We start from the raw sequence: 17,143 nt of genomic DNA, 5'->3' as shown, positions 1-17,143 counted from the left end.
GCTTTCCCGGGCCCCCCCAATATTTTTTATAAGTCCGCGTCCCTGAGCAAGCCCAAGAAGTAGTTTAGTCCTGCTGGCCACATGACCCGGAAAGCTGTGTGTGGACAAATGCCGGCCCCCTTGGCCTGAAAAACGAGATGAGTGCCGCAACTTCACAGTCGCCTTTGACCTGACTTAACCGTCCAGGGGTCCTTTACCTATTTAGCCAACAGCACCATACTGGCTGGACATGGGTGGCGCTGTGGGTTAAAGCACAGAGCCTAGGGCTTCCCGATCAGAAGGTCGGTAGTTCTAATCCCCGTGACGGGGTGAGCTCCCGTTGCTCGGTCCCAGCTCCTGCCCACCTAGCAGTTCGAAAGCATATCAAAGTGTAAGTAGATAAATAGGTACCACTCGGGCGGGAAGGGAAACGGTGTTTCAGTGTGCTGTTCTGGTTCGCCAGAAGTGGCTTAGTCATGCTGGCCACATGATCCGGAAGCTGTACAGCGGATCCCTCAGCCAATAAATCGAGATGAGTGCCGCAACCCCAGAGTTGGTCACGACTGGACCTAATGGTCAGGGGTACCTTAACCCGAGGTACCACTGTATGGTAAAGGTAAAGTACTTAATTCATTCTGGAGATCCGTTCTTAACCTGAAACTGTTCATAACCAGAAGCACCACTTTAGCTAATGGGGCCTCCCGCTGCCCCCGCATGATTTCTGTTCTCATCCTGAAGCAAAGTTCTTAACTCAAGGTACTATTTCTGGGTTAGCGGAGTCTGTAACCTGAAGCGTCTGTAACCTGAAGCGTATGTAACCCGAGGTACCACTGAACTGGCTAAACTGCCCCATCGCCTCCATTACTGCCAACGCAGCAGGAAGCCAGAGGGAGGAAAGCCTGGGCGAAGGTGGCCCCCTTACCAACTTGCCGGTGGGCGTGCACCACTCCCCTCGCCGCACCACCCCGAAGGAGCCGTCGCCCAGCTTCTCAAAGAGCATCAGGTCCTTTTCGCTGATCAGGCATGTCAAGGCCTGCTGCTGACCCTCTTCCAGGGGGGGCGGGGTGGACTGCTTGCCCAGGCCGCACTGCGCCAGGGGCGGGAAGTCCGAGTCAGGCCGCTTCCCGCTGAAGACCTGCGCGGAAGGAGAGAGGAATTATTTATCTGTATTGTAAAATTTCCCAGTAGTGATGTATGGAAGTGAGAGCTGGACCATAAAGAAGGCTGAATGCTGAAGAATTGATGCTTTTGAATTCTGGTGCTGGAGGAGACTCTTGAGAGTCCCATGGACTGCAAGAAGATCAAACCTATCCATTCTGAAGGAAATCAGCCCTGAGTGCTCACTGGAAGGACAGATCCTGAAGCTGAGGCTCCAAGACTTTGGCCACCTCATGAGAAGAGAAGACTCCCTGGAAAAGACCCTGATGTTGGGAAAGATGGAGGGCACAAGGAGAAGGGGACGACAGAGGACGAGATGATGGGACAGTGTTCTTGAAGCTACCAGCATGAGTTTGACCAAACTGCGGGAGGCAGTGGAAGACAGGAGGGCCTGGCGTGCTCTGGTCCAGGGGGTCACGAAGAGTCGGACACGACTAAACAACTAAACAACAATTGTAAAATTTACACAGCAGCAATGGGCTTTCCCTTAGGGTTTGCTCCCGAAGCCTTTCTCATGAATGAGTACAGCCATGAGGCAGTGGAGGTTTAGGATCAGATTTTTCCTTCTCCTCTAATGCATTTCTTTAAAAAATTGCCATTATATTGGGGTGCCCTGGGATGCATTTTTAAGAAGGGCGAGATGCAACCGTCCGAAGTAAATTAAACAAAGACACATAAGGATTATTAACCACCTCGAGATACATTTTGTTTTGTTTTTAAACAAAGAGCTGTATATAAATAAATAAGAAAGAAAGAAAGATGTAGACACGCACAGGGAGATGGATGAGGGTGATGGCAGCTGAGCGCCTGAGAAGACTGCCCTTTCCCCGTCTCCATCTCATAGGCAGAGCTTCACAGCATATTCCCAAACACTCCAACTTCCCAGGGACTAGTGAGGGACCCAACGGGTCTCTGAGCAAGAGAGAAGGCCTATTGGCCATGAGGTTTCGGGTAATAATAATAATAATTTATTATTTATACCCAGCCACTCTGGGCGGCTTCCAACAAAACACTAAAATACAATAACCTATCAAACATTAAAAGCTTCCCTAAACAGGGCTGCCTTCAGATGTCTTCTAAAAGTTTGGTAGTTATTTTTCTCTTTGACATCTGGTGGGAGGGCGTTCCACAGGGCGGGCGCCACCACCGAGAAGGCCCTCTGCCTGGTTCCCTGTAAATTCGCTTCTCGCAGGGAGGGAACCGCCAGAAGGCCCTCAGCGCTGGACTTCAGTGTCCGGGTGGGAGGGACGGTTCTCTCATGATCCCCATTTCCCCATGAAACATCCAAACGGATTTTCACGGTGCCCAGGATTCGATCAGGGAACCGGCTCGCATGGGGTGCTGTAAAGAAGGGAAGCCAGAGGGCTCTGCCGCAACAAATTTGTTTTACTTTATTTACCAGCATTCATGTGCCACTTAATCACAGACAACCTCGGTTGCTTCAGCTGCTGTTAAGTCACCAGGAGTTGCATGTTTTGTGAGCACAGGATACTGGGAAACTGAGTCAACGGAGTGGCTGGAACTCTTAACAGAAGAGCTGCATGCTGCAACATTTTGCTGCAGTGGTACCTCTGAATACTCACTGTAGGGCCTGAAGGGAGACCTGGGCAGGGTTATTTGTCTCTATGTCTCACTCAGGAGTTTCCTAGAAGCAGTTATCTGGCTACTATAAGCAGCAGAAGGCTGGACCTCAATGGGTCTCTGGCCTGATCCTGATTTCATAAGTCATCCCAGAGGAGATGCCCTTTCAGATCCCCACCCTCTCCAGCAAAAGGAGGGCTTCTCGCTGCGATGATCTGCAAGCAGTTAAAAGCCTGGCTCCAAGCCAGCCATGAAGGTTAATTCAATGCTCTCCTGATAATTACTGTGAATTCAATTTGCAGCCGTTGAGCTCGGAGACATCACGGCCGATTGCAGCTATTTATCACTTCCACTTGCTGCTTGTACCTGGGTCTGTGTGCATGCGGGGGGGGGGGCAGAGACCCCCCTTCCAACTGCAGCACCCTATGCAAACAGACGTTAATAACAGCAGAGTGGCAGAGTCGGTTCCCCAGTAGCAATGCAGCCTGGCGATGAAAATTTGCTCCCGAGAAAGCCTCAGCCAGAAGGGGGCGCCAGAGGGACAAAAAGCGCCTGGCTCCCATCTGACGGCTCAGCAGAAACGAAGGCGGTTAATTATTTTGAGCTTGCAACTAATCCGGTAAACTGCAATCGATTAGCCAAAGTGCCTTGGGAAATTAACCTTCCGAGGACAGAGGTCTGCATGGTGCATCTGTCAACAAGCGCAGTTTTTTTAATCTGCTCTTAACGCAGAATTCTTTCTTTGATTACTGTGGCTTTAAGTCCGGTTTAGCTTTCATTTTGTTCCTGCATTAGTTATTTATTTATTGCATATATATCCCACCTTTTTCCTCCGAGGAGCTCAAGGTTTAACAGTCCTAGAACCACAGAACTGTAGAGCTGGAAGGGACCCCCAAGCATCATCTAGTCCAACCCGCTGGTCGTAGATTCCAAAGGTGATACGGCAGCCATCTTTGAATATCGGAAGGGCTGTCTCCCGCTGCTCATTTTGATCCCCTCATTGTGAGGCAGGTTAGGCTGAGAGGCGCCCAGAGTCACCATGGCCGAGTAGGGATTCAAATCCTGGACTCGCAGGTCCCTAGCCTGCTGCTCTAACCACTACTCCACACTGCTTTGTTGCACATTTTGTAAATATGCCATCTTAGAGACCCCATGGTGCACAGCTGCGTGTGCATATTTTAAAAGAATGAATAGGCAAATAATCAGAGCATGGAGGCTGAAACATGATGCAGGCCATGCTGGAAAAGGAACAGATCCGTCTCCTAGTTTCAAGCTTAAAATGCAGCTACAGCTACAACCTCCTCCTGCTGCATTTCAGCTTTCTTTCTTAAAAAATCAGTAATGGGAGACTGGCAGTGTGCCTCTAGTCAGTCCTTAAGAAACAACCATCCAGCGGGGATTTTAAAAAACCAAGTTTCTAGCCCTCTTGAGTACAGCTGCCCTTACTTTGCTCATCCAAGATTTCCGCTTGCACACAGCCTTCCTCCTCTTGACGGCTTCCCAGAGGCGCCTCTGACCTGTGAAAGCAAAAAGCGAGGGTCAGCCAGTTTGGGGGTGGTGGTGGACTGGTCAGTTCCCGAAGTATCCACACACACCACCCCCAATCCCCATTGCATGCATGTGTCCCACAAGGAAATCATCACCAGACTGGATGTTTCATTGTGGCAGGTAATTCTGTAAAGATTTACCGAATATTGTAGCTGAAACACCCTCTGATCCACCTCGCTCCAAGACACTACAGGACAAAGCACACAGTACAAGCAAACATTGGCAACATGGCCCTGCGAGTTTTTCATAAATGAATACCAGCTAAGTCAGCGTGGGGAAACTTTCCATTTGAGTAGCGGATCGACTTGGGGGCAGGGGAGAGGTTCTTAGCCTGCCGGTCAGTTTTCTGCTCAAAGCAACCCTGAGGTTCCAGATTTACAGACACAAATCCAGAACCCTGTTAGAGGGGAGTTAGTGGGGAAAGGGCGAGGGTTCATTCTGAGCAAGAAAATGCCTGGCAGGGACAGGGCTAAGCCCTTCCTTTCCTTCTCTCTTCTCCCACTCAATCTCAGGCTCCCAAGAGAACTGCTTTTCATTTAATTCTTTTTTTAAAAAATAACACCCAACCCACAAAACCTGAAAGTCTTCATTTCACACATCTGTGTGTCACCTATGTTCCGTTCCGTAAAGGTTTGCCCAGCAAATTCCCGGCTAGGCATTCCAAACTGCAGGTGGCTATTTAGTGTTGGGAAGAAATAAAAAGCGACTGGGATCATCGTTCAGGCCTGCCGCTTTCAAAATAAAGGCAATTTTCTTTTCTTTTCATAACCTTGACTCCAAAAGGGGCAATAAGGTGCCATGCATTAGTTTTAAAAATAAGGTAAAGGGACCCCTGACCATTAGGTCCAGTCGTGACCGACTCTGGGGATGTGGCGCTCATCTCGCTTTATTGGCCAAGGGAGCCGGCGTACAGCTTCCGGGTCATGTGGCCAGCAGCACTAAGCCGCTTCTGGCGAACCAGAGCAGCGCACGGAAACACCATTTACCTTCCTGCCGGAGCGGTACCTATTTATCTACGTTCACTTTGACGTGCTTTCAAACTGCTAGGTGGGCAGGAGCAGGGACCGAGCAACGGGAGCTCACCCCATTGTGGGGATTCGAACCGCCGACCTTCTGATCAACAAGTCCTAGGCTCTGTGGTTTAACCCACAGCGCCACCCACGGTCCCTAGTTTTAAAAATACATGGAAATAAAAATTCATAATGCACTTCACATTTATGTGGCGCTTGGACGGTGCAATCCTACACATGGCTGAGTTCTGTGCTACGCAGAGGGCCTTCCAGACATGTTTTTCTTTAATAGAATCACAAAATTGGAGAGTTGGAAGGGACCCCTGAGGGGCATCTAGTCCAGCCCCCAAGAGAGTCTGTTCCACTGTCAAGCGGTTCTTACCGTCAGAAAGTTCTTCCTCCTGTTTAGTTGGAATCTCCATTCTGCAATTTGAATCCCTATGGAGCAGCGGAAAACACGCTTGGCTCCCTCTTCCGTGTGGCAGCCCTTCGGAGATTTGAAGATGATTTATGCTCATGATGGTATCGGGGCGGTTAGACACAACCCTGCTTTCTATGTTTTGCCCTTGTGAAACCCAGCAGGGAGCAGGATAGGTGCAAAACGGGAACTCCACCTGTCATTGCCTCTGGCTCAGCCTATTCTCTGCCTCCACTTCACTAGTTCTATAACCAAACTTCCATAACCTTGGAACTCCCTGCCTATTAATATCAGGCATTAACATTCTATGACCTTTCAAATGTGTCTGTGGGAGGCTGTTTTCTGTTTGTTTGTTTGTTTGTTTGTTTGTTTGTTTGTTTGGCTTGTGTTTTATTATGTATTCGGTGTTTCCGTTTTGTATTTTTATGCTGTGAACCGCCCTGTGATTTCCGGCAAATTTAATAAATAATAATAACAATTTGTGGCTGGTTTATAGTGCTGTGCTCTAAACCACTGAGCCTCTTGGGCTTGCCGATCAGAAGAACGGTGGTTCGAATCTGCACGACGGGGCGAGCTCCTGTTGCTCTGTCCCAGCTCCTGCCAACTCAGTAGTTCGAAAGCACACCAGTGCAAGTAGATAAATAGGTATCGCTCCGGCGGGAAGGTAAAATGGCGTTTCCGTACGCTCTTGTTTCTGTCACGGTGCCCCGTTGCGCCAGAAGCGGTTTAGTCCCACTGGCCACATGACCCGGAAAGCTGTCTTTGGACAAACACCGGCAACCTTGGCCTGAAAAGTGAGATGATTGCTGCACCTCAAAGTCACCTTTGACTGGACTTAACCGTCCAGGGGTCCTTTACCTTTTTACCTTTACCTTACCTATACCGAATCATCCACACATCTGGTGTGTGGATGATCATCTAACATCTGGAGGGGGCCTCCTGCACTAGAGAGCAACCAAAATGGGACAGAAAATAAAGCCGGACATTTGTGGTACAAAAAGTTACGGGATTTCCGTAGCAAGTTACGGGGCATGCAGCGATTGGCGAGAACCAGTGTGTTTGCCTCGAAACCGTTGAAAGCAGAATTGCAAAGAGAAGTTTAGAGTGATTAGGTATATTTTAATTTAGTTAATTATGTAATAGCTTTATGTTAGAAAATGAATATGGATGTTGAATTTGATGTTTGTAAATTTTCTTTTTTTGGTTTTGGAAATGATAATAATAATAATAACAATAATAATAATAATAGCAGGATTGCATATAACTACGGGATATAACTATGCATATAACTATGGGACGCGGGTGGCGCTGTGGGTTAAAGCCTCAGCGCCTAGGACTTGCCGATCAAAAGGTCGGCGGTTCGAATCCCCGCGACGGGGTGAGCTCCCGTTGCTCGGTCCCAGCACCTGCCAACCTAGCAGTTTGAAAGCACGTCAAAGTGCAAGTAGATAAATAGGGACCGCTTACTAGCGGGAAGGTAAACAGCGTTCCGTGTGCTGCGCTGGCTCGCCAGATGCAGCTTTGTCACGCTGGCCACGTGACCAGGAAGTGTCTTCGGACAGCGCTGGCCTCCGGCCTCTTAAGTGAGATGGGCGCACAACCCTAGAGTCTGTCAAGACTGGCCCGTATGGGCAGGGGTGCCTTTACCTTTTTACCCTGAGACCTTCACAGATTCAGAGATTTGTAGAGTTGGAAGGGACCCCTGGGGTCATACAGCCCAACCCCCTGCAATGCAGGAGTCTCAGCTAAAGCATCCGTGAGCACAAATCGTCATCAACACACAATAAAAAGGACACCCGAATTTGCTCCAAGGCGTCCTCCTTCCCTTTCGCTTCCCATCCCGTGATGCTGCCAGTTGAGTCGGCGTTAAGTGGCGGGGACTCGCTTACCAGGCCTCCCCATGCCAATCTTCTCCAGATCCTCGTTCTTGACATATTCGAAGTGCGAGAGGCGCGTGACGTTGAGGTCGTCGCGGATGCGCAAGAAGTACTGCTGCAGCTGGACCTCAGTTAACAGTTCCAGCAGCCAGTCCGTTCCTTCATCTGCTTGCATGCCACAGCTCAGCTTCTGCAGGGAAACAGAAGGAAGCAAAGTCAGGCAGGCGAGGGTGGGGTCCCGGTTTTAGGAAACAGTCACCCCAACTTCTCCTCGACTGGGGAGCAGGCAGAAGCCCAGGAAATTTGGAGAGCTAGAATTATGAATTTTGGGCAGGCGGGTATGTGTGAACCATCAGTCTTTACCATCAAGGCCAAAAAGGAGAGATGTCATATTCAGTACTTAGGTTAAAACTATAAGGGACATACGCAAACCTTTTAGAAACCATAGAATCATAGATCCGCCGTTTTGACCTCAAAAGCAAAGCAACCTGTTGCTAAACACTTCAAATCCGGGAATTACAGCCTGCCAGGCTTTTCAATAACTGCTACGGCGATGTCAACAGATCTCGCAAAAGGAGAAAACTTTTATGGAAGTACACAATGGGGATTATCTGGGGTAGGGGGCCCTAAGCAGCAAGGAGGTGGCTCCGGAGGTGTAAATGACCCGAAGACTTTGAAAAGCTGCCTCCAGTTCACCGCTACCGTCAAATTAATTAAACTATAAATAGTTTAAACTGGATTTTGGATAAATGGGCCATCAGCTGCTACTGTAACTGTTGTGTAATACAGTGGTACCTCGGGTTACATACGCTTCAGGTTACAGACTCCGCTAACCCAGAAATAGTACCTCGGGTTAAGAACTTTGCTTCAGGATGAGAACAGAAATCGTGCTCCGGCGGCACGGCGGCAGCAGGAGGCCCCATTAGCTAAAGTGGTGCTTCAGGTTAAAAACAGTTTCAGGTTAAGAACAGACCTCCAGAACGAATTAAGTTCTTAACCCAAGGTACCACTGTAATAATAATAATAATAATTTATTTATATCCCACCCATCTGGCCGAGTTTCCCCAGCCACTCTGGGCGGCTTCCAACAGAAGACCAAAATACAATAACCTATTAAACATTATGATCTTCCTTCGTGGGCTGTGCGAAGCCACGAATCTGAGCAATGTTTTTTCATAGGTGAGGGAGGGGGCACTGGGGGTGTTTAAGGGACCAAGCAAGGGGGTGTGTGGCCCCAGAAAGTTTGGGAACCGAGTCCGGTGGCCACAACTCGAGGCATCTTCCTTCGCTGCTTGGTGCATCCACCGCGGGGATCCGAAGGCGATCTGGAAGTTTAAACACCCCTGTTTTTGTGTGCGGAATTTAATCATTTAAACAGAGTGTGGCTTTGTCCAGGGATGGGGGAGAGCTGGGGGGAGGATAAGACCAGAAGCCCCTTATGGGAGGCGTGCAACAAGCCTGCTTACAGTCAAGGTTCCTCGTCCGACTATCTCCCAGTGCTGTCACAAACGGGTCGGACAGAGACCTGGGCCTGGCCTTTCCCAGGGGGCAGCCGAAACCCCATTAGCCCCCCAGCCCCGCTTAATGGACAGTAATAGGTCTCCTGGCCAGCTTCCCAGAGGAACGTGTGGCTCGCAGAAAGGCCTTCTGTTCTCGCTCTGAACGATTCCACATTTGCGGCACGGTCCCCGGGAGTCTGCCAGCGGAGTCGGGGGCCGGAAGGAATCCCGGCCAAAAGGAGTCTGGATTTCGCATCACAAGGTGGGAGGAAGAAGAGACCCGCGAGCCGCGCTCGGTGGGAAATGGGGCTGCTTGGGAGTAAGCCGTGGTTTTGGGGGGGTCTCTCTCCGCAGACCGTCTGGAGAAGCGATGGTGGCCAAAAAGGGCAGGCAGGGAAGACAAGGCTCAGGTAGGATTGTGGAGGTGGAGGAGAGGAAGGAGCCACGGAGGAAGCAAAGACAGCGACGTACAGGAAGAAGAGCCAGAGCTGTAGAGATGGAAGGGTCCCCCAAGGGACATCTAGTCCAACCCCCTGCAATGCAGGAATCACGGCTGAAAAATCCCTGGCAGGTGGCCATCCAACTTCCCGTAAATGAGTCGACCACCTTCCACGGTAGGCCTTTCCACAACTGAATGGCTCACTGTCAGAAGCCCTTCCGAATGTTGAGTCAGAATCTCTGTTCTTGCAATCTGAATATGTTGGTTCAGGTACCAACCTCTGGAGCAGCAGAGAAAACCTTGCTCCGACTTCCATATCACACAGCCCTTCAGAGAATTAAAGATGCTGTGATCTCCAAACACCCCCAGCCCACCATCACACTTCCAGATCTTGCATTCCTGCCCCCCCCCTTTTTTTGAAGCAGGGTGGTACAATTTCATCCAGAAATGCTATATTTGTGTTACTTTTATTGTTGTTAGCCGCTCTGAGCCCAGCTTTGGCTGGGGAGGGCGGGATATAAATAAAATTTGTTATTATTATTACAGTGGTACCTCGGGTTACATACGCTTCAGGTTACAGACTCCGCTAACCCAGAAATAGTACCTCGGGTTAAGAGCTTTGCTTCAGGATGAGAACAGAAATCGTGCTCCGGCAGCACAGCAGCAGTGGGAGGCCCCATTAGCTAAAGTGGTGCTTCAGGTTAAGAACAGTTTCAGGTTGAGAACGGACCTCCGGAACGACTTAAGTACTTAACCCGAGGTACCACTGTATTATTATTATTATTATTATTATTATTATTATTATTATTATATTTAAGAAGGCCCTCAAGAGCACTTAGAGAGCACTTTTTGCAAAGGATCAGCTCCACAGGTCCAAGTTTTCAGCTTCCACGGCACGTCCCAGTCTTCAAAGCACTTCACAGATTCTCATGATGCAATCATTACAACAACCTTTTAACGTAGAACAGTATTTTTATCCCAATACTGAAGATGGACCGGGAGGGAGGGTGGCCTGGGTTAGCCAACGTGGTGCCATCTCCAGTCAACAGGCTTGCTATCTGCGGTTGATGGGAGATGGAGGGACCACATCCGCTACCGCAGATATACACACCTATTCACAAATGTCCCACTGAATCCAAATTGCAGCCTAAGGCAACCTAGCAAGTTCATGGCGATAAAGATACTGTATTCCAGATCTATAACCCGATCTCTTAGTCACTAGAGACACTGGCTCACAAATACACTTACATAACACACACATACAAAGATACACATGCTAACATTAACCATCAGCTGCCAAGTTTGCTTGTATTCCTCTTCCCTCCCCATCCCTCTTTCCTTTCATGCCGTGTCTTTTTAGAGCGCGAGCCTCAGGGTAGAGGCTGCTACTCGTACAAATACATAAGCCACTGTTGGAGCCTTTCCGGCTGAAGAGTAGGAGGAGAAATGCTTTGAATAAACAACATAAATAAATATAAAAATGATTCTCAGTAACTTTTTTGGAAATAAAAAAATGGGGAGAAGGGGGAAATAATTCTTAGGGGACACCAAATGATTCAGCGCCTCTGGGATCTTCCTCCAAGAACAAATCCTATTGATCCCTACGGTCCTCTCTCTGCTTCTGTGGAGAGGCAGTGGCAATGCGGATCAAGGCCTTTTCACTCGCAGCGCTTCTCCTCTGGATCTGCCCCCAACCATTCGCCAGGCCTCGTTTTTGAAGACCTTTATTCGTCAAATTTACCGTATTTTTTGCTTTATAAGACTCACTTTTTCCCTCCTAAAAAGTAAGGGGAAATGTGTGTGCGTCTTATGGGGCGAATGCAGGCTGCGCAGCTATCCCAGAAGCCAGAAAAGCAAGAGGGATTGCTGCTTTCACTGCGCAGGGATCCCTCTTGCTGTTCTGGCTCCTGAGATTCAGAATATTTTTTTCCTTGTTTTCCTCCTCCAAAAACTAGGTGCATCTTGTGGTCTGGTGCGTCTTATAGAGCGAAAAATACGGTATATCCTGCCTTTCCCTCCAAGAAACTCAAGGCAGCACACACAGTTCTCCCTCTCCCCCTTACATCCTCACAGCAACCTTGTGAGGTAGACCATTTCTGCACGGTGCCCCCCCCCCCCGACCTCCAAGCTTCCCATGGGGTTTGACGATGCCCGCTGCTCCTGCCAAACCGACCCCTGAACAAATCAATCGATAAGAAAACCTGCTGGGTTTAGTTTCTTGAAAACAGACAAAAACACGAAGGACTAGTAACTTGAGACCTCCCCAGAAAAGAGTGTTTGCACGTAGAGTTCGAGGAATACCCCATTCCGTGCCCACAACAGCCGGGCTTTCTAAAGCAGCCCGGGGCACGCTCTTTGGCACAAACCCTGGCACGCACGCAGAGACGGCTTGTACCTGGGTTCAAGGTGAAGAAAACTGGTCGGAAGCTGCCAGGGACGCTGCAATTCCAGCAAAAGCAGGTGGCGTCTCAAATGAAAGTGACAGCGAAGAGTTGCAGGGAGAGGAGGCTCGAATGGGACCCTCTCTTCCTGCCTGTTTCTGCACCCAGCGGTGCCATGCCTTGCTGGCGCCCAGAGGTGACGCCACATCCTGTGGGCTCCGTTGCCCTGCCCAGACTTCTCCTCTGCACCATTAAAAGTTTCAGTGTTTGCAGGCGTTTTAAAATTTCTCCGCTTGGAAAACGACAACTGTTCCATATGTATATATTGAAATTAAAAAAATTAAAAATATATAATAAATGTTCATCAATGTACCAAGCAAACACATACATAAATATATAAACCACATGTCTGAAGCAGCACAGGAAAACAGCCATGAAGCCATTTTGGCTCCCAAACTGTGACCAAATGTTTTCTCTGCAAAGTCAAAGGAAAATGGAAAAGCCTCCCCATTGTCTTTTCCTTCACAAATCCTGTCTTAAGGGTATGTCTGTGTATGAATAGAGTGAGCCTGTGACCTGGCTCAGGAACTAAGTATTTATCCTTACAAAAGACTGGCCAGGCTCCCCAGGGTATCCAATCAAGTGAGCATTAACAGGTAACCTGCCAGACAGGAGATAAACAACGCACTCAGATTTCTGCTGTAGAATGCCTTTTCTGTGATGTAGGTATGATGTTTCTGGGGGTGGTCTAGATCTGCAGGGTGGCAATTTCAAAAGTCTTTATAAGGCCTTGCACACCATTTTTCTGGGTTCCTCCTCCCTCCTGCGTGTGGTGAGGGGAGCGCCCTGTTGCAACAGATCAATAAAGATCAGGCTTACAAGCTGCTTTGCTTCTCAATATTCTCTGGTTGGCCTCTGTTCTTTTCTCCGACTGATGGAGAACCTACAAAGGACTTTATAAGGGCTCTTGTGTCCCCTATAAGGGAATAAGGGCAGATTTTCGTTTATTACAGAGTCTGTCTCCTCCCCACTCCCACCCCCTTTCAAATTGTTCTAGATGGCCACACTCGTGTGTGCAAGCACACTTGTGGTGACGGTGTCTGCATAACGTCCCGGAATTTAAAACAGTGCACGCTGTCACAATAAATAATTCTGAGGCTTCTTTTTGCACCGTCTGCACAAGAATGACATCTCTGAGCATGCGCAGAGCTCCTGGCTGTTGAGGAACCACAATACACGCTGCCGCACAGCACATGTTTGGAATTTGCCAATGAAAAAGGACATAGAATCATAGAGTTGAAAGGGACCCTGAGGGTCATCCAGCCCAACCCCGTACAATGCAGGAATCTCGAACCCACAACCCTGAGATGAAGTGTCTCACGCTCTGCCAACCGAGCCACCAGAGTTCTCCTAAATACGTATTGCCGAATAACTGAAGAAATAAAATAAATAATTCTTATGAAGCTCTTCGCCAGCTCAAATGACAGTAATTTTGTGCCGTGCTAAAATATTGGTTTCTAGGCATTTCCTGACTGAGGCTATCAATGAGGTGCTATTTATAAGGAAACAAGGCATAAACCTTTTCTCTTTAGCATCTTCACAGCCAAACGGCGACCGAAGTAACAGAGCAAAAAATTATGGTTAATGTTCAGTCAAAATTATGGTTTTGTCGGAAATTCAATAAATTGTTATTTAAAAAAATATGGTGAATTTGAGCAGCGAATGGTTGCCGTCCCATCCTGAGGGAGGGGATTATTGCCAGTTTTCAGGGCGAGAAGGCGGCCCTTCGAGAAAGACCCTTCCCCACCCGATATTGTTCCCCACAGAACCCCACAAGTCTACCTCATATTATAATACACTTTGATAATAAATGTAGGTGTATCGGAAGCCCTGTATTTGCCCAAAGGGGCCTGCCCAGGCTTTGAGATTTTCTGAGAAGGCCCATTTCTCACTCCTGCTGGGGGGCGCAGACGGACCCCAAGGACCTCAAAAATGGCAGCTCTTTCAGAAACTGCTGGCAAAGCCTTTGCTCTTATCGCGAGAACACAAGTTGCTGCACACGGAGGTTCACAGCACGCACAACGCAAAGCGCAACAGCTTTTGCAACAAAATGCATTTATGTGAAGGCCACACAGTGAATTAAAGCAATGTCAGCAAATTCTTACACTTATGCTTGAAGTGCAATGTATCTAAATGAGTTTTGGTTAACAACAGCTAGTTTTCTTCCTTGAATGAGGTAATGAGAAAGGTTTCTATGCATGATTGGAGGAAATTTTAACGCTTTGTGTAAGAAACCTGTAAGTAAAAGCCCCCCCTCCCCCCCGGGGCAATGGGATGGCGTTCAGCCTTTGTGGAAATGATCCCGCTGAACTTATTGCTTTGCAAAGTAATAAAATTGGACTCTATCTCTTCCTGGCTCCTGAGTTTTACTGGCAAGACCCAGGAACTACAGTGGTACCTTGGGTTAAGTACTTAATTCGTTCCAGAGGTCCGTTCTTAACCTGAAACTGTTCTTAACCTGAAGCACCACTTTAGCTAATGGGGCCTCCTGCTGCTGCCGCTAGAGCACGATTTCTGTTCTCATCCTGAAGCAAAGTTCTTAACCTGAAGCACTATTTCTGGGTTAGCGGAGCCTGAAACCTGAAGCGTCTGTAACCTGAAGTGCATGTAACCTAAGGTACCACTGTATGGGCTTTGTTTGCCTGCAACACTGCCACCTTCACAGACACGTTTGGTGAGGACGCAAGACAGGGCCTTCTCGGTGGCTGCTCCTAGACAGTGGAACTCCCTTCCACAGCCTCTGCAAAAGCGGAGCCTCGAAAGCGTAGGGCAAGAGTCATTTTGCCCTCACTGCTTTGCTCTCGCCAACCAGCCAGCAAAGACATTTTTTGTTCCAACAGACCCTTGGTGGCTAAGTGGCTGCTGCGAGAGGGCCTTCAAGGGGCGCTCTTCTTCGTCTGTGTTTTAAAAATGAATCTAAGTCATTTCAGCACTGCTTTCAATAGGTTCGTTTAATTGTTTTGATTTGTTTGTTGTTCGTTTTCAGATGAATCCGCGTTAATGTACGTCGTGAGCCGCCTTGCACGGAGACAGGCAGGGCACAAGCAAGACAAATCAATGGGTGTAGATGCATTTTGATGGCAAGCTAATAATAATAATAATAATAATAATAATAATAATAATAATAATAATAATTTATTATTTATACCCTGCCCATCTGGCTGGGCCTCCCCAGCCACTCTGGGCGGCTTCCAACAAAACACTAAAATACAATAACCTATTAAACACTAAAAGCTTCCCTAAACAGGGCTGCCTTCTAAAAGTTTGGTAGTTATTTTTCTCTTTGACATCTGGTGGGAGGGCGTCGCAGTAATGTTTACTGCAGGACATTTCCCGCATAGTTTGCTGTGGAAAAGCAGCATGTAGATAGAGTTAAACTGGAGTTGGGTAAACGGGTGTTGCGAGGTTTTGCAAAAGGCAGCGGAACCTGTTTGGCTGAAGGTGACAGCAGGACGCAAGAAAGGCGTGCATTTGAGAGGTGGGAATAGGGAGGCAAGCTAAGAGGCTTGCCTAAGCACACAAATGCTGAAACTGCTTTATCAAGGCCCCTGATCATGTCTTTTACAGATGTCCAAGTGAGCACACCGAGCACCGCTCTGCAGGCTGCCCTCCCAATGCACACGGAAGGTTGGAGGGAAGAGGGGATCTGTGCAATGAGGCTTCTGTGCACACACCTCTCCCTGCCAACACTTTCTGCATTTGCGCAAGCCAGGGCCAGTGGATCCATGTTTAACCCTTGTTTCCTTATAAGTAGCTCATCGTTCCATGGCTGTACCTTGCACAAATCCAGCGGCCTTTTGCTTTTTATGCACTGATCATCTTCACAGCCAAACATCGACCGAAGAAACAGATCATAAAACTGAATTCAGTGGTACCTCGGGTTAAGAACTTAATTCGTTCCGGAGGTCCGTTCTTAACCTGAAACTGTACTTAAGCCTGAAGCACCACTTTAGCTAATGGGGCCTCCTGCTGCCGCTGCACAATTTCTGTTCTCATCCTGAAGCAAAGTTCTTAACCTGAGGTACTATTTCTGGGTTAGCGGAGTCTGTAACCTGAAACGTCTGTAACCTGAAGCATAATAATAATAATAATAATAATAATAATAATAATAATAATAATAATTTATTATTTGTACCCAGCCACTCTGGGCGGCTTCCATAGAAACCAAAAAACACTAAAATATCATACATTAAAAACTTCCCTGAACAGGGCTGCCTTAAGATGTCTTCTGAATGTCAGGTAGTTGTTTATCGTTTTGACATCTGATGGGAGGGCATTCCACAGGGCAGGCGCCACTACCGAGAAGGCCCTCTGCCTGGTTCCCTGTAGCTTTGCTTCTCGCAATGAGGGAACCGCCAGAAGGCCCTCGGCGCTGGACCTCAGCGTCCGGGCAGAACGATGGGGGTGGAGACGCTCTTTCAGGTATACTGGACCGAGGCCGTTTAGGGCTTTAAAGGTCAACACCAGCACTTTGAATTGTGCTCAGAAACGTACTGGGAGCCAATGTACTGGGAGCCAATTGAATTGTGCTTGGAAACGTACTGGGAGCATCTGTAACCTGAGGTACCACTGAATAATAATAATAATAATAATAATAATAATAATAGTACCCTGCCTATCAGACTGGGCAGCCGTCCTGGGCAGCTTCCCAAAAACTAAAAAACATACTAAGGCAATCCTATCAGATGCACGGAAAATCCAAAGAGAGATTTTGCGGAACCAAGCTTCAATTCAGCAGGTGAGATTGGGTTTTCATAAGTGTGTCTGGGTTTGCCAAAGTGTGGGTGAGCCCTGACTCAGGGCTGATTTCCTTCAGAATGGAGAGGTTTGATCTTCTTGCAGTCCATGGGACTCTCAAGAGTCTCCTCCAGCACCAGAATTCAAAAGCATCCATTCTTCGGCGATCAGCCTTCTTGATGGTCCAGCTCTCACTTCCATACATCAGGTGATCAGGAAATCAGCCCTGAGTCAGGGCTCACCCACACTTTGGCAAACCCAGACACACTTATGAAAACCCAATCTCACCTGCTGAATTGAAGCTTGGTTCAGCAGGACTTGGTTTTAAGCAAACATGTGCAGGATTGAGCTGGGCGCATTTGAATGACCCACCTGCACACAGAAAACTAGCTCTTCAAGGTGACGACAAGGCTTGCCTCCTCCCTGACCTTCTCTGTTTCCATTGGCAGGGAGCTC

At 48.2% G+C, this 17,143-nt stretch overlaps 1 protein-coding gene across 7 annotated transcripts in view; it reads right to left on the bottom strand.

Annotated features, from left to right (window-relative positions):
- Positions 1-17,143, bottom strand: part of TNK2 (tyrosine kinase non receptor 2) — a 105,675-nt gene that overhangs the window by 42,423 nt on the left and 46,109 nt on the right. For 6 of the 7 annotated variants that reach the window (XM_028731902.2, XM_028731903.2, XM_028731904.2 and 3 more), the window contains 3 exons: positions 7,584-7,761; positions 4,165-4,235; positions 902-1,114 (listed from right to left, as the gene is read on the bottom strand). In XM_028731902.2, the coding sequence (XP_028587735.2) occupies positions 902-1,114; positions 4,165-4,235; positions 7,584-7,761 (462 nt within the window). Of the gene's footprint in view, positions 1-901; positions 1,115-4,164; positions 4,236-5,658; positions 5,714-7,583; positions 7,762-17,143 lie in introns of those variants that run through there. The other variant, XM_077929616.1, reaches the window with a different exon arrangement.

This window comes from Podarcis muralis, chromosome 6 (genome assembly GCF_964188315.1).
Source record: "Podarcis muralis chromosome 6, rPodMur119.hap1.1, whole genome shotgun sequence".
Taxonomy (NCBI): domain Eukaryota; kingdom Metazoa; phylum Chordata; class Lepidosauria; order Squamata; family Lacertidae; genus Podarcis; species Podarcis muralis.
The sequence above is the reverse complement of the archived record's forward strand: the minus strand, read 5'-3'. Positions and strand labels throughout refer to the sequence as shown.